Raw genomic sequence first — 23,745 nt, 5'->3', positions numbered from 1 at the left:
AGAAATCATTCCTGAAAGGAAGAATCAATCAATGTGGCAGACTTCTTTATTGTCTTAAGAAATTGCCACAGCCACCCCAGCTTCAGCATCCACCACCCTGTTCAGCCAGCAGCCATCAACATCGAGGCAAAACCCTGTACCACCAAAATGATTGACTTGCTGAAAGCTCAGATAATTGTTAGTGTTTTTTAGCAATAAAGTATTTTTAAACTAAGGGATGTACTTTTGCACATAATGCTATTGCACACTTAATAGACTACAGTATAGTACATAACTTTTATATACACTAGGAAACCAAAAGTTCATTTGCCTGCCTTATTGAGATACTTTATTGAAGTGCTCTGGAACTGAACCTATAATATCTGAGGCATGCCTATATTACTTTCCACCATACAGCTTTCTGTATTCTTTGATTTTTTTTTTACCTGGAGTATATTCTACTTTTATTCAGTTGTAATTTATCTTTTCAATTAAGTATTGCAATTCATATTATAAAAATTCAAAAGGTACAATAGGATATATGATAAAAGAAAATCTCCCTTCCACTCCTGTCCCTAGTTACTAGATTCCTTTCCCTAGAGTTGACCAATATTATCAGTTAGTTGTATATTATTCCAAAGTTATTATGCATATGAAACCAAATACTTATAACTATTTGTTACACAGACACACACACACCATAAATATACCTTTCAAAAAGTGGAAGTATACCATACATAATTTGTACATTGCTTTTTTATTTGCCACATCATGCTGATTTTTCCATGTGAGTATGTAAGAGTTTGGTCCTTGTTTTTTATGGTTCCACTCTATTCCATTGTATGTATATGTTATCATTTATATAACCAGTCCCTTATTGATGGGCAGGTAATTAGATTTTTTTCCAGTTTTCAGCTATTACAGTAATGCTACAATGAATACTTGTACAGTTGCAATGCTGTTGCTTATACTTACGCATTTGTGTTGTTCCAAGTGCTTTACGTATCTAAAAGATGAATCCATAGAAGCAAAATTACTGAGTCAAAAGGTATGTGTATTTGTAGTTTTGACAGATCTTGCCAAATTTTTCTCCCTAGAGATTGTATGATTTTCATGCCTACTTTCAATATTTGTATGTGCCTGTTTCCTTTACCAGTATAACATTTGGTGATGTTATAGTTGAAATACCATCTTTCAGTAGTGTTTCAGTTTTCACTTCTTATCACAAGTGAGTTTGATCACCATCTTACATGCTTACAATCTGTCTACCTTTTTTGTGAACTGTTTTCTTGTCAAGTTTTATCCTTTTCCGTTAGAGAAATTGGCCCTTTATACTATGAGTTGCAGATTTTTTTGCAGTTTGTCATTTGTCTTTTGAGTTTACTTACCTTGGCTTTTCCCAAACAGAAGTGTTTTGTTTTTATTTAGTCAAGAGGATTTATCTTTCTCTTTACTGTTACTGGGTTTTCTCTTATACATAAACTTTCCCCACTCTGAAATTATTTTCAAAAATCCCCATGAAGTCTTCTGTTATTTTTATGGTTATCCTACTGTTCTCAAATGAATGTCCAGTTATCCCAACACCATCTGTTGAGTAATCCATATTACCTTTGTAATTTGAATTATGAGTGATGGTTTTTGAACAAATAAATGGCATTTAATAAAGGCAAGGGCAGCTGTTATAAATTAAGGTACTGGGATCCCTGGGTGGCGCAGCGGTTTGGCGCCTGCCTTTGGCCCAGGGCGCGATCCTGGACACCCGAGATCGAATCCCACGTCGGGCTCCCGGTGCATGGAGCCTGCTTCTCCCTCTGCCTGTGTCTCTGCCTCTCTCTCTCTCTCTGTGACTATCATAAATAAATAAAAATTAAAAAAAAATTAAAAAAAAATAAATAAATTAAGGTACTTAGGAGCCATGTCAAATGAAGCATGGGTACCCTATTTGGATCCTAATTTGAACAAATAAACTCAAAAGACATTTTTAAAGTAATCTTGGAAAATAGAGTAGGGATTGGATATTAAGGTATTAAGAAACTATTAACTTTGGTGAAATGATAGCTTTGTTATTTTTAAACTCTATCTGTTACAGATAATGAAGTATTTATAGGTGTTTGATATCTGGAATTTTCTTGAAAGTATGCCAGAAATGACCAACAATCATATGAAAAGATGTTCAACATCACTAATTATCAGAGAAATACAAATGAAAACAACAATGAGATATCACCTCATACTTATTAGAATGGCTACTATAAAAAAGAAAGAAAAGAACAAGTGTTGGTGAATTTGTGGAGAAGCTAGAACCTTGTAGATTGTTTGTGGGAATATAAAATGGAGCAACCTCTATGGAAAACAATAGGGAGGTTCTTTTTAAAAATTAAAAATGAAACTACTGTGTGATTCAGCAATTCCACTTCTGAGTATTTACCCAAAAGAACTGAAAACAGGTTTTTGAGGAGATTATTTTCACATCTATGTTTATAGTAGTGCTAGTCATAAAAGCCAAGAAGTGGAAGCAGCCCATAAGTCCACTGATGAACAGATGAAGAAATTGTGGTATGCACATAGAATGGAATATTCATCAGCCTTAAAAAGGAAGGAAATCCTGTCACATGCTACAATGTGAATGAACCTTGAGGATATTATGTTAAGTGAAATGAGTTAGTCATAGAAAAGATAAATATTGTATGATTCCACTTATATGAGGTATCTAAAGTAGTCAAATTGATAAAAACAGAAAGTAGAAAAAAAAACAGAAAGTAGAACAGTGGTTTCCAGGAGCTGGGGAGAGGGAGAAACAGAGTTGTTTAAGGGGTTTAGAGTTTCAGATTTGCAAGATTGAAAAGTTCTGGAGATCTGTTTCACAACGGTGTGCCTAACAACACACAACAACGGTAAACCTAACACTACTGAGCTATACACTTAAAAATGGTTAAGATGATAAATTTTATGTGGTTTGTTTTTTTAGTCACATAAAAGATTTATTTATTTAGAATATGCATGTGAGTGGGGGGAGGGTCAGAGGGAGAGGGAATCTTCAAGCAGACCCCCTGCTGAGTGTAGTCGCTGACACAGGGCTTGATCCCAAAACCCTGAGGTCATGACTGAGCTGAAATCAAGAGTTGGCCACTCAACCGATTGAGCCATCCAGCTACACCAAAAATAACCATTTTAAGTGTATAATTAAATTGTATTCAGAGTTGTGCAACTGTGATCACTAATTCCAGAACATTTTTAACACCCTAAAAGGAAACCCACTACCTTCTAGCAGTCATTCATTTCCCTTTTCCCCTAGTCTCTAGAAACCACTAATCTATTTTTCCATCTCAATGGATTTTCCTATTCTGGAAAATTCATATAAAAGGAATCATATAATATGTGGCCTTTGTGTCTGGCTTCTTGCACTCTGTAGTGTTTTTAAGTTTGTTTATGTTGTAGAATGAATCAGTGCTTCATTCCTTTTTATAGCTAAATTACATTGCCTCTTCTGGTTATTCCACATTTTATTTAACCATTTTTTCTGTTGATGGTTATTTGGGATGCTCTGTGGCCTTGAGCATGGCACCTTGCTTCTCTGAGCCTCAGTTTCCTCATCTGTAAGAAGCGGCTTATAACATCTACATGGTCTGATTGTGATAAGAGGGAAAGTATACTTAGCACTATGCTTTGTACAAATAGATGCTCTAGGAGTGACTTGTATGAGAGGTATGCTGGAAGAAACTATCACCAGGGGGCAGCATAAAACTACTACTACCCTGACCCAATTGGAGTTAAACATAACTCTAGGTAAAAAACAACAACATAACTCTATGTGTAAATATGTTGCAGTACAAAGTAAAGATTTTTGGTTCTCCTACTTGGAAAACAAACATATACACATATTTCTTTGCTATCTATTTATCAGTTTCCCTCCCCTTGTGGACTTAATGTGTGACATAACTATCTACTGTGACTAGACCCTTTTTAGCCTAACAGAAGCTTAATGCATTGAAATTCTTGTCAGATTCCAGAAAACTACCATTTTTTATAATTTAAATGAAATAAAAGGTCAGTTGAGTTCAACAAAAATATATAGGTCCACAGGCTCTAGAGCCAAAATCCAGGCTTTGTTCCTTCCAGCCATGTGACCTTAGGAGTAGCAATGTAAAAATGGGGATGATAATAATAATAGTTATGGCCTTCTAAGATTGAATATTAAATGATTTAATGAATGCAGAGTACTTAGGACATTGCTTAGCACATAATATATGTTCAGGATCTGTTAGTTATTATTCATATTACTCTGTTCCAAGTTTCATGTTGGAGCCAGGAATAGATAAAGTCTCCACAGTCAAGGAAGTTAGCACCATAAAACCAGTATGCAGATTATTTCAGGATGCTCTAAGTGCAGCGATAGAGGCATACACAGGAAGGACACTTAAAGGTCTGTTTCTATTACATAAAAAATGCTGCTCTCCAGGAAGAAGCCTGGTACAATAGAAATAGTGCATTCTGGAGTCAGAACAGCCTGGGTTTGAATCTCGTGTACACTCATAAACATTATGCAGCTTTAGGAGCAGCCAATCTCTCATAGTCTTAGTTTTCCCAATCCTAAAATAGGGTGAAGTTTCTGATGTCTTCCTGCTGGAAGTGCCCTGTTTGGGTGCTCTGTGGTCTAAAATGTCCCTAAGGGATGCCTGGGTGGCTCAGCAGTTGAGTGTCTGCCTTAGGCTCACGGCACGATTCTGGGATCTGGGATCGAGTCCCATATCTGGCTTCACACAGGGAGCCTGCTTCTTCCTCTGCCTATGTCTCTGCCTCTCTCTGTGTGTCTCATGAATAGATAGGTTTTAAAGATTTATTTATTTTAGACTCAGCACAGCACACGTGATTTGGAGGAGGGGCAGAGGGAGAGATGCTTCAAGTAGAATCCCTGCTGAGCATGTAGCCCAACCTGGGGCTAGATACCACAACCCATGAGATGATTACCTGAGCCAAAACCAAGAGTCAGAGGCTTAACCAACTGAGCCACCCAGATGCCCACAAGCAAAGATTTTTTTAAAAGGTGTTAGGTAGAGGAGAAAAAGACATTAGATTAACTTAAAATCAGATTCTGACTATGTTATTTAACCTTTCTTTGTCTATTTCCACATGTAAGTTTTTTCATCCATATATACCTTGCTCATAGTTGTTCTGACAATGAGATAATGTATATAAAGTATATGTGGAATATAGAAGGTGCTGAGCAATAAATAATAGTTTTATTATATTTCTAACAAAGATATCTCTGTTATTTTTTAAATTATTTAATTGTTTATTTATTTATTTATGATAGAGAGAGAGAGAGAGAGAGAGGCAGAGACACAGGAGGAGGGAGAAGCAGGCCCCATGCAGGGAACCCGACGTGGGACTTGATCCTGGGACTCCAGGATCCCGCCCTGGGACAAAGGCAGGTGCTAAACCGCTAAGCCACCCAGGGATCCCAGATATCTCTGTTATTGTTGAAGTGGAAACTTAAGTAATATATACCATGTTAATTTCTGTATTCTCTTGAAGAGCCTTACACCACAGTTTCATGAAAGGACTGGGCATTTCAATGAATACATAGATAATACTGTGTTTGTTTATAGTAGGAATAATCAAGTTTGAAACTAGGAGAGACTTTTTTTTTTATAGAGTAATGTGTTCAGCCATGTGTGATCTTAAATTTCAACTATAACATTTAGTTACTAACCTTCTGAACTTCTAACCAAATATAGTCAGTTTCTGTTGCATTACATGTTCCTCTCTTCTTCCTTCTTAGGTCTTTCAGAGCCTTGAAGACCACCATTTGGAAGTGGTGGCTTTTTTCAGGGAAAATGGCTTCCATGGCCTTCTTGCCCATGACTCCGAGTATGCTCTCTACAATATTCCTTCTTACTACAGTTCCCATGCTCTGAAGCTGAGCTGGAATGGGAAGAATCTTACTACCAATCAGTTCCTGATGCAGGAGGTAGCCAAGCAGCTGGGCTTGAAGCGGATGAATTTTCCCATATTTGCTGCTTTGCTAGGTAGGTATCCAAAGAACAGATTCCAGTGATTGGTAAAGTTTCCTCTTCCAATGTTAAGACATGAAGACCAGAGCAATTTAGCCTATCATTATTGAATTTATCCTTTTAAAGTCCACATGCCAACACTATGCTGGGGAAAATTCAGCAGGCTTTTGGAATTCTTACTGGAAACTCAGCATGTTTGTCTTATGAATTTAACACCGGATCCTAGAAAATTATTTTGATTTTTGTAAGACTTTTTTTTTGTTATATTCCATAACTATTTTATGTAGAGTACTGTCTTAGGCCAAACATTTTAATAACTCTAAATAGCTTTGGCTCCCCCTTCAGAGCATTTGCATTTCTTTCCTGCTGTCTCAATTTAGATCAAGAACACAAATTGTTGTATACGTTTTTCTCTTTCTGTTTTGCTAACATTTTATTATGATAATTTCCAAACACACAGCAAAATTGAAAGAATTTGGTAGTGAAAATCCTATAAATCCTACATCTACCTCCTATATTCTTCCCTTAACATTTTCCCATATTTGCTTTATCATATATCTTGTCCATTCTAGCCATCCATCAATTTATCTTTTAAATATACATCTAAAAGTAAATTGCAGAGAGTTATGTTTTCCTAAAGACTTATTTACTTATTTGAGATAGAGGGAAAATGTAAGTGGGGGGAGTGGTAGTAGAGGAGGAGAGAGAGACTCTTAAATTAGACTCCCTGCTGAGTGCAGAGCCCAACCCAGGACTTGATCCCAGGACCCTGAGATCATGATCTGAGCTGAAACCAAGGGTTGGATGCTTAACCAACTGAGCCACCCGAATATCTTGAGAGTTGACTATGTTTTCAGGTGGCTTTCCAAGTACTGACAGCATGAAGGTTAATATATTGTGTCAGGTGTAACCTCTGCTTAAAATCCCAAAGGATTTGGTTTTGGCTCATCTAAAGGAGTCAGTACAGGTTTTAGAATTAGGCCTATGACAAATCCCTGAAGTTATAACTTCCTGGTTTCAATTTCCTCATGTGTGAAATGGAATAGTACACTTCATTGTGTTATTGACAAAATTAAATGAGATATAAAATGCCCAGCACTTACTAAGCAGTCTGTAATTGTGGCTGCTATTATAAAAGGCAGAATGACTAGGTGATAGATAATAGCATGGGCTTTGGAGTCTGCTTCTTATCCTGGTGGGGGCACTTATTAACCAAGCTACTTTGGGCTAAGTCACCAAACTTGTTTGAACCTCACTTTCCTTATCTGTAAGATGGGGATAATAATACTACTATGTGTGATTATTACAATGATAAAACATAAAATGTAGGTGATACAAAGTAGGTAATCAACACATAGATACTATAGATATTACATTGAGAACCTACACCTGTGTGAATTATTTGATTATTTTCTTTCCCAGAAGTCCTTTCATGGCCTGAAGGCTCTATGAAAACATTTGTACAGTCAAAAAATGATAAAATGTACTTTATAGGTAACCACATTCTCCCAGACGAGGACCTGGCTGCTTTTCACTGGAGCCTCTTGGGACCAGAACATCCCCTTGCATCTCTTAAGGTAAAGTGCCCCATTTCCTGCTTATGCATCCATGTCTAGGGGATATTGGGGTTTTTTTTCCATTGGCGTTTTGATAGAGTAATTACCTTTCATTAGGCTTAAAATATTTTAAATGCAGAAAATTATAATTATGATCAATACCCTTAATATCTTTTTTTATTAAGTTTTTATGTTAATTCCAGTATAGTTAACATACAGTGTTATATTAGTTTCGGGTATACAATATAGTGATTCAACAATTGCATACATCATCAAGTGCTCATCAGGACAAGTGCACTTCTTTTTTTTTTTTTTTTTTTTTTTCTTTTTTTTTACAAGTGCACTTCTTAATCATCATCACCTATTTAACCCATCTCCATACCCATCCCTGCCTCTAGTAACCATCTGTTCTCTACAGTTAAGAGTCTGTTTCTTGGTTTGTCTCTTTTTTTCCCTTTGTTTTTTATCTTTCTTAAATTCCACATATGAGTGGAACCATATATTTCCTGACTGAATTATTTCACTTAGCATTACATTCTCTAGATCCATCCATGTCATTGCAAATGGCAAGATTTCATCCCTTTTTATTGGAATAACATTCCATTGTATATATATACTACTTCTTTATCTTTCATCTATCAGTGGACACTTGGGCTGCTTCCATGCTTGGCTATTGAAAATAATGCTGCCTTAAACATAGGGGTGTATGTATCCCTTTGATTTGTGTTTTTGTATTCTTTATGTAAATACCCAGCAGTGCCATTATTGGATTGTAAGGCACTTCTATTTAACTTTCTAAGGAACATCCATACTGTTTTCCACAGTGGCTTCAAAGCGGCATTCCCACCCACAGTACATAAGGGTTCCTTTTTCTCCATATCCTTACCAACACTTGTTTCTTGTGTCTTTGACTTTAGCCATTCTGACAGGTGTGAGGTGATACCTCATTAGTTTTGATTTGCAATTCCCTGATGATGAGCCATGTTGAGCACCTTTCCATGCATCTATTGGCTGTGTGTATGTCTTTTACGGAGAAATGTCTGTTCACCTTCTGCCCATTTTTAAATGGATTATTGTTTTTATGGGTGTTGCATTGTATCAGTTCTTCGTATATTTTGGATACAAACCCTTTATTTTACATGCCATTTGCAAATATCTTCTTCCACTCAGTAGGTTGCCTTTTCGATTTGTTGATTGTTTTCCTTTGCTACACAGAAACTTTTTATTTTGTTTTCTTTTAAGGTTTTATTTATTTATTCATGAGAGACACATAGAGAGAGAGAGGCAGAGACACAGGCAGAGAAAGAAGCAGGCTCCATGCAGGGAGCCTGATGTGGGACTCAATCCTGGGACTCTAGGATCATGCCCAGGGCCAAAGGCAGGCATTCAACTGCTGAGCCACTCAGGCGTCCCAGAAATTTTTTATCTTATAGTCTCAGTAGTTTTTTTACTTTTGTTTCTCTTGCCTCAGGAGTCATGTCTAGAAAAATGTTGTTACAGCCATTGTTGAGGAGTACTGCCTGTGACCTCTTCAAGGATTTTTATGGTTTCAGGTCTCACATTTAAGTCTTTAATCTATTTTGAGTTTATTTTTGTGTATGGTGTAAAAAAGTGGGCCAGTTTCATTCTTTTTCATGCAGCTGTCCAGTTTTCCCAGCACCATTTGTCAAAGAGACTTTTTCCTGTTGTATATTCATTCCTTCTTTGTCAAAGTTTAATTGAACATACAATTGTATGTTTATTTCTGGGTTTTCTGATCTAGTCTATTGATCTATTTGTCTATTTTTATACTAGTTTACCATACCGTTTTAATTACTACTGCTTTGTAATATAAATTGATATCTGGAATTCTGATACCTCCAGTTTTGTTTTACTTTTTCAAGATAGCTTTGGCTATTGGAGGTCTTTCATGGTTCCATACAAATACTAGCATTCATTGTTCTAGTTCTGTGACAAATGCTTTCGGTATTTTGATAGGGATTGCATTAAATGTATAGATTGCTTTGGGTAGTATAGAAAAAGTGTAGTGTAGAAAAATTTTAACAATATTTGTTCTTCCAACCCATGAGCATGAAATATCTTTGCATCAGCTTGAATTTCTTTCATCAGTATTTTATAGTCTTCAGAGAACTTATTCGTAGATATTTTTTTGTTTCTGGCACAATTATAAGTGAGATTGTTTTCTTAATTTCACTTTCTGCTGTTTCATTATTGGTGTATAGGAACATAACAGATCTCTGTACATTGATTTTGTATCCTGAGAGTTTACTAAATTCATTAATGAGTTCCAGTAGGTTTCTGGTGGAGTCTTTAGGGTTTTCTATATACAATATCATGTCATCTGCAATAGTGAGAGTTTTGCTTCTTCCTTACCAATTTGGATACCTTTTATTTCTTTATGTTGTTTAATGGCTGTGGGTAGGACTTCCAGTACTATGTTGAATAAAAGTGGTGAGAGTTGACATCCTTATCTTGTTCCTGACCTTACAGGAAAAGCTCAGTTTTTCTCCATTGAGTATGATGTTCACTGTGGCTTTTTCATATAAGGCCTTTATTATGTTGAGGGTATGTTTCCTCTAGACCTACTTTGCAAAAGGTTTTTATCATGAATGATGTTGTACTTTGTCAAATGCTTTTTCTGCATCTATTAAAATGATCATATGGTTTTGATCCTTTCTCTTAATTGATGTGATGTATCACATTGATTGTTTTTGCAAATATTGAACCACTCTTGCATCCCAGGAATAAATCCCACTTGATCCTGGTGAATGATTTCTTTAATACATTGTTGTATTCGATTTGCTAATATTTTGTTGAGGATTTTTGCATCTATATTCATGAGAGATATTGGCCTGTAATTCTCTCTTTGTGATGTCTTTATCTGGTTTTGGTATCAAGATGATACTAGCCTGATGGAATGAATTTGGAAGATGTCCTTCCTCTTTTATTTTTTGAAATAGTTTGAGAACAATAGGTATTAACTCTTCTTAAATCTTTGGTACAATTCGAACGTGAAGCGGTTTGGTCCTAGACTTTTTTTAGGGTGGGGGAGTTTTTTGATTAGTGATTGAATTTCATTGCTGTTAATTGATAGTTTAAATTTTCTACTTTTTGGTAGGTTATGCTTTTCGAGGAATTTATTTCTTTCTGGGTTGTCCAATTTGTTGGCATATATGTTTTCATTATATTCTGTTAACAGTTGTTTGAAGTTCTGTGGTGTTGGTTGTAATTTCTCCTCTCTCATTACTGATTTTTTTTTTGTGGTCCTCTCTCTTTTGTTTAATGTGTCTTGCTAGAGTTTTTTTCAATTTTGTTGACCTTTACAAAGAACCAGCTTCTGGTTTCATTTATCTGTTCTATTGTTTTTTAAATTTCTATGTCATTTGTTTCTTCTGTAGTCTTTCTTATTTCCTTCTTTCTGCTGGGTTGAGTTTTCTTTGTTCTTTTTCTAGCTCCTTTAGGTATGTAGTTAGGTTGTTTGTTTGAGACTTGCTTTTAGAGGTAGGCCTGAATTGTTAGAAACTTCTCTCTTAGAACCATTTTTGCTGCATCCCAAAAATTTTGGGTCACTGTGTTTTCATTTTCGATGGTTTCCTTGTAATATTTTATTTCTTCTTTGACTTGTTGGTTGACCCATTCATTGTTTGGTAGCATATTATTTAACCTCCATGTATTTGTACTCTTTCCAGATTTTTTCTTGTGGTTGATTTCTAGTCTCATAGTGTTACGGTCAGAAAATATACATGATATGATTTTGGGTTTTTTAAATTTTTTTGAGACTTGTATTGTGGCCTGCCGTACGATCTGGAGACTGTTTCACATGCACTTAAAAAGAATGTATATACTGGTGTTTTAGGATTGAATGTTCTGAATATGTCTTGTTAAATCCCATCTGTTCCAAGGTGTAATTCAAAGCCATTGTTTCCACATTGATTTTATGTTTGGATGATCTGTTCATCAATATCTGTGGGTTGTTAATGTCCCCTATTATTATTGTATTCCTATCAATCATTTCCTTTATATTTGTTATTAACTCCTTTATGTTTTTGGTGTTCCCATGTTGATTATATATATATTTACAATTACTATATCCTCTTACTGGATTAGCCTTTTTATTATTATATAGTGTCTCTCTCTGCCTTTTTTTGCAACATTTTTTTTTTTTTTTTTGTAAATCTGTCTTGTCTGATATAAGCACTGCCACCCTGGCTTTCTTTTAACAATCATTTGCAAGATTGATGTTTTTCCATCCCCTCACTTTAAATCTGCGGGTATGTTAGGTCTGAAACTGTACACAGCATATAGATGGGTCTTGTTATTTTTTTAATCCATTCTGGCACTCTATGTCTTTTGATTGGAGCATATAGTCCATTTACATTCAATGTAATTATTGATAGATATGTATTTTTTTTCCATTTTGTTACCTGTTGTTGTTTCTGTAGATTTTCTCTGGTCCTTTCTTCTCTTTCTCTTTGACATGGTTTGTTGGCTTCTTTAGTTATATACTTTGATTCCTTTCCATTGTTTGCATATCTATTACTGTTTTTTGATTTGTGGTTATCATCAGATTTGTATATAATCTCTACATATAGCAGTCTGTACTAAATTGATGGTTGCTTAATTTTTATTTTTGTTTTTTATAGATTTTATTTATTTATTCATGAGACACACAGAGAGAGAGGCAGAGACACAGGCAGAGAGAGGAGAAGCAGGCTCCCTGCAAGGAGCCCGATGCGGGACTCGATCCCAGGACTCCAGGATCACACCCTGAGCCAAAGGCTCAACCACTGAGCCACCCAGGCGTCCCGGTTGCTTAATTTTAAACCCATTACTTCTCTCCCCTCTCACGTTTTAGGTATATGATGTCATATTTTGCATCGTTTTATTTTATGACTCTCTTACTGATTTTTACAGAAATATTTATTTTTATTGCTTTTGTGTTTTTTACTTTTCATGCCTTCACTTTTGGTCTCATTTACACTCAAAGAACCCCCTTTAATATTTCTTGTGGGGCTGGTTTAGTGGTCATGAACTCCTTTAGTTTTTATCTGATACACTGTTTATGTATCCTATTCTGAATGATAGCTTTGCTGGGTAGAGTATTCTTGGCTACAAGTTTTTCCCATTTAGCACTTTAAATGCCACTTTATCATGCTACTTCCTTCTGGCCTGCGCTATTTCTGCTTGAAAAATCTGCTGTTCACTTATGGGGTTGTCGTTTACCTTGCTTTTAAAGTTTTTGCTTGATCACTACTTTTTGCCATTTTAATTACTATGTTTCTTAGTGTGGACCTCTTTGGGTTGATTTTTTTGGGAATCTTTGTGCCTCTTAGATCTGCATATCTGTTTGTTTCTCCAGAATAAGTAAGATTCCAGGTATTATTTCTTTAAAGAAATTTCCTGCCTCATTATTTCTCTTTTCTTCTGAGATCTCTATAATGCTAATATATTACACTTGTAGTCACTGAGTTCCCTAAGACAATTCTCAATCTGCATAATTTTCTTTTCTTTCTTTGCTTAGTTTGGTTACTTTCCATTAATGTGTTATCTAGATCATTAATTCATTCCTCTGTTTCATCTAGCCTGGCATTTATAGCATTAAGTGTATTTTAAATTTTATTTATTGTGTTCTTGATCTCTTTTTTTTAATAAATTTATTTTTTATTGGTGTTTAATTTACCAACATACAGAATAACATCCAGTGCTCATCCCGTCAAGTGCCCCCCTCAGTGCCCGTCACCCTTTCACCCCCACCCCCCGCCCTCCTCCCCTTCCACCACCCCTAGTTCGTTTCCCAGAGTTAGGAGTCTTTATGTTCTGTCTCCCTTTCTGATATTTCCCACACATTTCTTCTCCCTTCCCTTAAATTCCCTTGCGCTATTATTTATATTCCCCAAATGAATGAGAACATACACTGTTTGTCCTATTCCGATGGACTTACTTCACTCAGCATAATACCCTCCAGTTCCATCCACGTTGAAGCAAATAGTGGGTATTTGTCGTTTCTAATGGATGAGTAATATTCCATTGTATACATAAACCACATCTTCTTTATCCATTCATCTTTTGATGGACACCGAGGCTCCTTCCACAGTTTGGCTATTGTGGACATTGCTGCTATAAACATCGGGGTGCAGGTGTCCCGGCGTTTCATTGCATCTGAATCTTTGGAGTAAATCCCCAACAGTGCAATTGCTGGGTTGTAGGGCAGGTCTATTTTTAACTCTTTGAGGAACCTCCACATAGTTTTCCAGAGTGGCTGTACCAGTTCACATTCCCGCCAACAGTGTAAGAGGGTTCCCTTTTCTCCGCATCATCTACAATATTTGTGGTTTCCTGCCTTGTTAATTTTCCCCATTCTCACTGGTGTGAGGTGGTATCTCATTGTGGATTGGATTTGTATTTCCCTGATGGCCAGTGATGCAGAGCATTTTCTCATGTGCGTCTTGGCCATGTCTATGTCTTCCTCTGTGAGATTTCTGTTCGTGTCTTTTGCCCATTTCATGATTGGATTGTTTGTTTCTATGGTGTTGAGTTTAAGAAGTTCTTTATAGATCCTGGAAACTAGCCCTTTATCTGATATATGTCATTTACAAATATCTTCTCCCATTCTGTAGATTGTCTTTTCATTTTGTTGACTGTATCCTTTGCTGGGCAAAAGCTTCTTATCTTGATGAAGTCCCAATAATTCATTTTTGCTTTTGTTTCTTTTGCCTTCGTGGATGTATCTTGCAAGAAATTACTGTGGCCGAGTTCAAAAAGGGTATTATTGCCTGTGTTCTCTAGGATTTTGATGGAATCTTGTCTCACATTTAGATCTTTCATCCATTTTGAGTTTATCTTTCTGTATGGTGAAAGAGAGTGGTCTAGTTTCATTCTTCGTCATGTGGATGTCCAATTTTCCCAGCACCATTTATTGAAGAGACTGTCTTTCTTCCAATGGATAGTCTTTCTTCCTTTATCGAGTATTAGTTGACCATAAAGTTCAGGGTCCACTTCTGGGTTCTCTATTCTGTTCCATTGATCTTTGTGTCTGTTTTTGTGCCAGTACCACACTGTCTTGATGACCACAGCTTTGTAGTACAACCTGAAATCTGGCATTGTGATGCCCCCAGATATGGTTTTCTTTTCTAAAATTCCCCTGGCTATTCAGGGTCTTTTCTGATTCCACACAAATCTTAAAATAATTTGTTCTCTCTGAAGAAAGTCCATGGTATTTTGATAGGGATTGCATTAAACGTGTAAATTGCCCTGGGGAACATTGACATTTTCACAATATTAATTCTGCCAATCCATGAGCATGGAATATTTCTCCATCTCTTTGTGTCTTCCTCAATTTCTTTCAGAAGTGTTCTATAGTTTTGAGGGTATAGATCCTTTACCTCTTTGGTTAGGTTTATTCCTAGGTATCTTATGCTTTTGGGTGCAATTGTCCATGGGATTGACTGCTTAATTTATCTTTCTTCAGTCTCATTGTTAGTATATAGAAATGCCACTGACTTCTGAGCATTGATTTTTGTATCCTGCATGCTGCCAAATTGCTGTATGAGTTCTAGCAATCTTGGGGTGGAGGCTTTTGGGTTTTCTATGTAGAGTATCATGTCATCGGCGAAGAGGGAGAGTTTGATTTCTTCTTTGCCAATTTGAATGCCTTTAATGTCTTTTTGTTGTCTGATTGCTGAGGCTAGGACTTCCAATACTATGTTGAATACCAGTGGTGAGAGTGGACATCCCTGTCTTCTTCCTGATCTTAGGGGAAAGGCTCCCAGTGCTTCCCCATTGAGAATGATATTTGCTGTGGGCTTTTCGTAGATGGTTTTCAAGATGTTGAGGAATGTTCCCTCTATCCTACACTCTGAAGAGTTTTGATCAGGAATGGATGCTGTATTTTGTCATATGCTTTGTCTGCATCTAATGAGAGGATCCTATGGTTCTTGGTTTTTCTCTTGTTGATATGATGAATCACATTGATTGTTTTACGAGTGTTGAACCAGACTTGTGTCCCGGGGATAAATCCTACTTGGTCATGGTGAATAATTTTCTTAATGTACTCTTGGATCCTATTGGCTAGTATCTTGTTGAGAATTTTTGCATCCATGTTCATCAGGGATATTGGTCTGTAATTCTCCTTTTTGGTGGGGGTCTTTGGTTTTGCAGTTAAGGTGATGCTGGCCTCATAGAACGAATTTGGAAGTACTCCATCTCTTTCTATCTTTCCAAACAGCTTTAGTAGAAGAGGTATGGTTTCTTCTTTAAACGTTTGATAGAATTCCCCTGGGAAGCCATCTGGCCCTGGACTTTTGTGTCTTGGGAGGTTTTTGATGACTGCTTCAATTTCCTCCCTGGTTATTGGCCTGTTCAGGTTTTCTATTTCTTCCTGTTCCAGTTTTGGTAGTTTGTGGCTTTCCAGGAATGCGTCCATTTCTTCTAGATTGCCTAATTTATTGGCGTATAGCTGTTCATAATATGTTTTTAAAATCGTCTGTATTTCCTTGGTGTTGGTAGTGATCTCTCCTTTCTCATTCATGATTTTATTATTTTGAGTCTTCTCTCTCTTCTTTTTAATAAGGCTGGCGAATGGTTTATCTATCTTATTAATTCTTTCAAAGAACCAACTCCTGGTTTTGTTGATCTGTTGCACAGTTTTTCTGGTCTCGATTTCGTTGAGTTCTGCTCGAATCTTAATTAACTCTCTTCTTCTGCTGGGTGTAGGATCTATTTGCTGTTTTTTCTCTAGCTCCTTTATGTGTAAGGTTAGCTTTTATATTTGAGTCCTTTCCAGTTTTTGAATGGATGCTTGTATTGCGATGTATTTCCCCCTTAGGACTGCTTTTGCTGCATCCCAAAGATTTTGAATGGTTGTATCTTCATTCTCATTAGTTTCCATGAATCTTTTTAATTCTTCCTTAATTTCCTGGTTGACCCTTTCATCTTTTAGCAGGATGGTCCTTAACCTCCACGTGTTTGAGGTCCTTCCAAACTTCTTGTTGTGATTTAGTTCTAATTTCAAGGCATTATGGTCTGAGAATATGCAGGGGATGATCCCAATCTTTTGGTGTCGGTTCAGACCCGATTTGTGACCCAGTATGTGGTCTATTCCGGAGAAAGTTCCATGTGCACTTGAGAAGAATGTGTATTTAGTTGAGTTTGGATGTAAAGTTCTGTAGACATCTGTGAAATCCATCTGGGCCAGTGTATCATTTAAAGCTCTCGTTTCTTTGGAGATGTTGTGCTTAGAAGACCTATCGAGGGTAGAAAGAACTAGATCAAAGTCACCAAGTATAAGTGTATTATTGTCTAAGTATTTCTTCACTTTGGTTATTAATTGATTTAAATATTTGGCAGCTCCCACATTCGGGGCATATATATATTGATGATTGTTAAGTCCTCTTGTTGGATAGATCCTTTAAATATGATATAGTGTCCCTCTTCATCTCTCACTACAGTCTTTGGGGTAAATTTTAGTTTATCTGATATAAGGATGGCTACCCCTGCTTTCTTTTGAAGACCATTTGAATGGTAAATGTTGCTCCAACCTTTTATTTTCAGGCTGTAGGTGTCCTTCTGTCTAGAATGAGTCTCTTGTAGAAAGCAAATAGATGGGTCCTGCTTTTTTATCCAGTCTGTAACCCTGCGACTTTTGATGGGTCATTAAGCCCATTCACGTTCAGAGTTACTATTGAAAGATATGAGTTTAGTGTCATCATGATATCTATTCAATCCTTGTTTTTGTGGATTGTTCCACTGAACTTCTTCTTAAAGGGGAATTTAATAGTCCCCCTTAAAATTTCTTGCAGAGCTGGTTTGGAGGTCACATATTCTTTCAGTTCCTGCCTGTCTTGGAAGCTCTTTATCTCTCCTTCCATTTTGAATGAGAGCCTTGCTGGATAAAGTATTCTTGGTTGCATGTTCTTCTCATTTAGGACCCTGAATATATGCTGCCCGCCCTTTCTAGCCAGCCAGGTCTCTGTGGAGAGGTCGGCTGTTACCCTATTCCTCCTCCCCATAAAAGTCAGGGATTTCTTGTCTCTTGCTGCTTTAAGGATCTTCTCTTTATCTTTGGAATTTGGAAGCTTAACTATTAAATGTCGAGGTGTTGAACGATTTTTATTGATTTTAGGGGGGGATCTCTCTATTTACTGGATCTGAGTGCCTGTTTCCCTTCCCAGATTAGGAAAGTTTTCAGCTATGATTTGTTCAAATACATATTCTGGCCCTCTGTCCCTTTGGCGCCCTCGGGAACCCCAATTAAACGTAGGTTTTTCTTCCTCAGGCTGTCGTTTATTTCCCTTAATCTATCTTCATGGTCTTTTAATTGTTTGTCTCTTTTTTCCTCAGTTTCCCTCTTTGCCATCAACTTGTCTTCTATGTCACTCACTCGTTCTGCCACCTCGTTAACCCTCGTCGTTAGGACTTCTAGTTTGGATTGCATCTCATTCAATTGATTTTTAATTTCTGCCTGATTAGCTCTAAATTCTGCAGTCATGAAGTCACTTGAGTCCTTTATGCTTTTTTCTAGAGCCACCAGTAGCTTTATAATAGTGCTTCTGAATTGGCTTTCTGACATTGAATTGTAATCCAGATTTTGTAACTCTGTGGGAGAGAGGACTGTTTCTGATTCTTTCTTTTGAGGTGAGGTTTTCCTTCTAGTCATTTTGCTCAGTGCAGAGTGGCCAAAAATAAGTTGTATTGGGAAAAGGAGAAAAAGAGAGGAGAGAAAGAAGGAAAGAAAAGAGAAAAAGAAAAAAGGAAGAAAAAAAGAAAAACGAGAAGAAAAAGAAAGAAAGGAAAAAAAGAGGGGGGGAAGCAAACAGAAATCAAAAAGCAAAAAAAAAAAGAAAAAACAAAACAAAACATGGGTAGTGTCTTCTGTTTCTGTATACTTTAAGTCCCTTGACTTCCCCTGGAACTTGTCCTTGTAGCTGTTCTTCTGGGGGAGGGGCCTGTTGTGCTGATTTTCAGGTGTTAGCACTTGGGGGAGATACGCTGCCCCTTGCCTGGTGCAGGGCTCAGTGGGGGTCGTTTACCCCGTGAGGCCCCAGGAGGAACAACCACAGTGGAGAGGCCAGCTCTGGAGCCCTGGATTCAGCTCCCACAGTAACTAAGGAGCTCTCAGCCTGCAGGGCCTGGAGGCTCAGGGGGCGGGCCTTTGATCTCCTCAGCTCGGGGCAGGAGCGTCCTTGCTGTCCTGGGCCCTCCCGGCCTCTGCCTATCCCGGGGGGAGGTTGAATCCTGGGCTGTGTCCCTGGCACCCTGCGCTCCCGGACCGGCGCTGTTGGATTCGCGCTCCCCGCTGGACCCCCTCCGAGCTGCTCCCGGAGCCACGCAGCCCCCTCCGCATGGAGCCTCTTCCTCTGCCCGAGCCCCTGTGAACTGCTCCCGGGTCAATGCGTGCGCGCTGCAGCCCTTAGGGAGCTCGGCGCACTCTCCTGGGGCACAGGTATCTGTTAGTGTCCCAGGGAGCCTGAGGGCATCCCCGCCCTCCTGGGGTCCTGCTCCAAATCCCTGCGAGGCCTTTCCGCCCAGGAAGATTGGTGCAGCTCCTGTTTCTCCCGGACGGGGCTCTCCTGTCCTGGGGACACTTGCCCCGGCCTTAGCCCGGCTCCTCGTGGGGCCTCTCCACCTTGGATGCCTTTTGTTTCTTTATTTCTTTTTTCCCCATCTTCCTACCTTGATAGAAGGGTGAACTCTTCTCACTATAGCATTCCTGCTGTTCTCTCTTTAAATCTCAGGCCCAATTCGTAGATTTTCAGGATGATTTGAAGGTTATGTAGGTAATTTGTTGGGGACAGGTGATTTGGGGACCCTACTCCTCTGCCATCTTGCTCCTCCTCCTGTTCTTGATCTCTGATTAGTTCTTATCTCTATGTTAAGGGTCTCACTGATGTCCTTTACCCTTTTCTCAAGTCTAGTGAATATCTTTATGATTGATAGTTTAAATTCTCTATCAGGCCTATTACTTACATCAGTTTCACTTAGATCCCTTGCTGTGGTTTGGCTCTGTTCTTTCATTTGGGTAATAATACTCTCTCTTCTCATTTTGTCTGACTTTTCTTTTTTTTAAATTTTTTTAAATTTTTATTTATTTTTATTTATTTTATGATAGTCACATAGAGAGAGAGAGAGAGAGATTGAGAGAGAGAGAGAGGCAGAGACATAGGCAGAAGGAGAAGCAGGCTCCATGCACCGGGAGCCCGACGTAGGATTCGATCCGGGGTCTCCAGGATCGCGCCCTTGGCCAAAGGCAGGCGCCAAACCGCTGCGCCACCCAGGGATCCCTTTGTCTGACTTTTCATGTGTTTCTTTCTGTTAGGAAAGTCAGCTACTTCTCTTGCTGTTAATGATAATAGCCTTATGAAGATGAGTTCCCTGCGGTGCCCTGTAGCATAGTGTCCCCTGTTCCCCAGGACATGGCACTTCAAGGAATGTCTCCTACATGTGTTGCTTGTGCTTTGCTATTGAGTCTTGGCCCCTTTTTTCTTCAGTCTGGTTGTTTGCAAAGGCTCTCTTTGCCTATAGTGGGCAGTATTTGGTCCCCAATGGTGCAGGGGGGCACGTTTTAACACTGTGTGTGGTGCTCTGCTTGAGAAATGAGACTTGCCCCTGTTGCTCAGGAACTGAGGTCCCACCATCTTTATCCATTCATCTATTATGGGCACTTGGGCTTTTTCCATAATTTGTTTATTGTAAATAGTGCTGCTAAAAACATAGGAGTGCATGTATCTGTTAGAATTAATGTTTTCACTCTTTTTTTTTTAACTTGGTAGCTTTTGCATCATAGGGAAGTTTTATTTTTAACTTTTTGAGGAATATCCATACTGTTTTCCACAGTGGCTGTACCAGTTTGCATTCCTACCAACAGTGTAAGAGAATTCATTTTTCTACACATCCTTGCCAACACCTGTTATTTATTTGTGTGTTTTTTATTTTAACCCTTCAGACAGGTGTGAGGTGATACCTCATTATTAGTTTAGGTTTGCATTTCCCGGATGATGAGTGATGTTGAGTGTCTTTTCATGTGTCAGTTGCTATGTGTATGTCTTCTTTGGTGTAAGAGAGTGGAGCAGTTTCATTCTTTTTCATGTAGCTATCCAGTTTTCCCAACACCATTTGTTGAAGAGAATACCCTTACTATCTTAAGGATTCATACAAATCTCAGATATGAAATACTAATACACCAGTACATGAAATAATGAGGAAAAGACTGAAGCAGACAGTTCACAAAAGAAGAAATGCAGTGTCCAATAGTATGAGTAGATAGATGTTAAATCTTACTATTGATCAGACATGCAAATTATTTTTTTTAACCTAACGGTTTGGCAAATATTGAAAAATTAGTCTGCCCACTCCTGTCAAGGCTATGTCGAGACTGATACTCTCATACATTTCTAGTGGTATTGTGAGTTGGTGAATATTTAACTTTTCTCTAATTCTTTAACTCTGCTGGTTTATACCTTTTCCTTTCTCCTCAACCTCTAATACTCCCTCCTTCTGCTCACTGTCAGCTCATGAGCTGGCTTCCTATTTCACTGAGAAAATGAAAGCATTTGAAACAAAAATTCCACCAGCTCCTAGGCTTTCGTATTCTTACCTATGTGCATCTATGTGCCCACATGTTTTGCCTGCCTTTTGTTAACTGCGGATGACCTGTCCATGTTCCCATCTAAGGCCAACCTCTTTACTTACATGCCAAGTCACATCCCCTCTTGCTAACTTAAGGGCATCACTTTTACAAATCTTACTTCTTTCTCCCACATCATCAGTTTTTCTCTCTTAGTTGGATTTTTTCCAATCAGATTTATAAGCATGCATCCATATTAAAAAAAAAAATAAAGCAGGAATTCCTGGGTATTTCAGGGGTTGAGCTCCACCTTTGGCTTAGGGCATGATCCCAGAATTTCAGGATCAGGCCTAGCATCTGGCTCCCTGCTGGGAGCCTACTTCTCCCTCTGCCTATGTCTCTGCCTCTCTCTGTGTGTCTCTCATGAATAAATAAATAAAATCTTTAAAAAATCAAATCTTACTCTTGATCTTACTCCCTCCACCCAAGCTACTGTTCCATATTTCCTATTCTCTTACGGCCCATATGCCTTCTAGAGAGTTTTTTACACTTGAGCTGTTTATTGTCCCTTTTTCCTATTCTCTCTGCAATCTCTTTTACTGAAATTGTTCTTTATGAGGTCAAGGTGTTAATAGTCCTTGATCAAGTTAATAAATCTAATGGCCAGTTCTCAGTTTTTATCTTACTTGGCCAATCAGCAGCTTTTGACCCAATTGCTCACTCCCTCTTCCTTAAAACCTGTTCTTCAGTAAGCTTTAAGGGCACCACTCTCTTCTAGTTTCCTTCCTACTTCCCTGGCTGTTGTTTTTGTTTCCTTTGTTGCTCCTTTGTCTTCTTTTGTACTTCTTATCTTTGGAGTGCCCCAGAATTCTATCCTTGGTGCCTTCTCTTAGTTCGCCCTACATTTTCTGCCTTAGTGATTGATATCATTCAGTCTCATGACTTTAAGTATCACCTGTTCATTGATGACTCCTAAGTATGTCTCTAGTTTTGATATCCCTCTTGAACTCCAGATTGTAATATCTGAGAGCCTACTAAAAATCTTAAGGAAGTGTATCTAAGTGGAAACTCATGATCTTTCCCCTAAATCTGTTCCTCCCAGAGCCTTCCCCGTTTTTATTCATGGCAGTCTCAGCCTTCTAATTGTTCATGCTAAAAACCATAGAGTCATCCTTGACTTCTCTCTCTCTTTCTCACACTCTATATTTTCTCTGCCACAAATACCATCAGTTCTCCCTCCAATATATGTCTACTTCTCACCATTTTCATTGCTACTTTCCTGGACAAACCACCATTATTTCTTGCTTGGATTATTATAACAGCTTATTAACTGTTGGTCTTCTATTTGCACTCTTCCCCTCCCCAAAACCTAGTCTTAGCAAAACAGCAAGGGTGAATCTTAAAAACTGATTCAGATCATGTTACTTCTCTATTCAGAATCCTCCAGCGGCTATTCATGTCAGTCTTGACCATGGCCTACAAAGTTCTGTCCTGACTGACCTCTGTTACAGTTGTTGTCTTTTCTCTTCTTTTTTTGTTAGAACCTTTGTATGTATTATTTTCTCTACTTGAGACATTTTTTCCTCCCATATAGCTATGTCATCACCCTTCTAGGTTTTCTTAAATGTCATTTTCTCAGTGAGGCGTTTCCTGACCATCTTATTTCGTAACACATGCTTGTGCACATGCATGTATACACTTGCATTCCCAAGGTCACCCTCTTCTTAGATTTTCTCCATAGCACTTATCTATATCTAGCACAGTATGCATTTCACGTCTTTATTCCGTTTGACTCTCATCACCCTATTTTGACACACCTACCCCACAATTTAAGCTTCCATGAGGGCAGTGATCTTTATCTTGTTTACAGTTGTATTCTTGCTGCGTATGACAGTACCTAGTTAGTAAACAGTGTGCAATAAATACTTGTTGAAGGAATGAATGATAGAGCCTTCTGCCCAAACAATTTTATATAAAAAGCCTTTAAGAAGTTTATACTCTTTGACTGATTAATTATAATTTTAGGAAGCTTGTAATTAATTAATTGGAAAGTGAACAGCAAATGATACCTACATTTTATCACGGCATTAAAAAAAACTTGTATTTAAATTTTTTTCAAGTATTATAAAGGGGAGAAAATAATAACATAGTCACTATTATAACATCTTCTACCTCCAACAGTTACCAAGATGTAGCCAAACTTGCTGGGATGTTTTGTTTGTTTCTGTTGCTCATGTATTTTAAAATAAATTCTGGAACACAAGTCATTTTACTCCCACATTCTTCAATATGCATTTGTAAAACATATGGTCACTTTCATGCATAATAAGTACAATGCCATTATTACTTTTAACAAAATTAGGGATCCCTGTGTGGCGCAGCGGTTTGGCGCCTGCCTTTGGCCCAGGGCGGGATCTTGGAGACCCGGGATCGAATCCCACGTTGGGCTCCCTGCATGGAGTCTGCTTCTCCCTCTGCCTGTGTCTCTGCCTCTCTCTCGCTCTCTCTGTGACTATCATAAATAAATAAAATCTTAAAAAAAAACAAAACTTATAATAATTTCTTGGTATCATTTTACTTGTCCATTTTAAAAGGATCTTCCTGGGCAGCCTGGGTGGGTCAGCCGTTTATGGTG

General features: G+C 38.0%; 1 protein-coding gene across 3 annotated transcripts in view; it reads left to right on the top strand.

Annotated features, from left to right (window-relative positions):
• FAM120C (family with sequence similarity 120C) overlaps positions 1-23,745 on the top strand; it is a 163,543-nt gene that overhangs the window by 19,107 nt on the left and 120,691 nt on the right. For all 3 annotated transcript variants that reach the window (XM_038587517.1, XM_038587516.1, XM_038587518.1), the window contains exons 2-3: positions 5,762-6,008; positions 7,488-7,570. In XM_038587517.1, coding sequence (XP_038443445.1) covers positions 5,762-6,008; positions 7,488-7,570 — 330 coding nt within the window. The remainder of the gene's footprint in view (positions 1-5,761; positions 6,009-7,487; positions 7,571-23,745) is intronic.

Source organism: Canis lupus, chromosome X, assembly GCF_011100685.1.
Source record: "Canis lupus familiaris isolate Mischka breed German Shepherd chromosome X, alternate assembly UU_Cfam_GSD_1.0, whole genome shotgun sequence".
In the NCBI taxonomy this organism is placed as follows: domain Eukaryota; kingdom Metazoa; phylum Chordata; class Mammalia; order Carnivora; family Canidae; genus Canis; species Canis lupus.
Note: the sequence above shows the minus strand (reverse complement) of the source record. Positions and strands in the feature narration are given on the sequence as shown.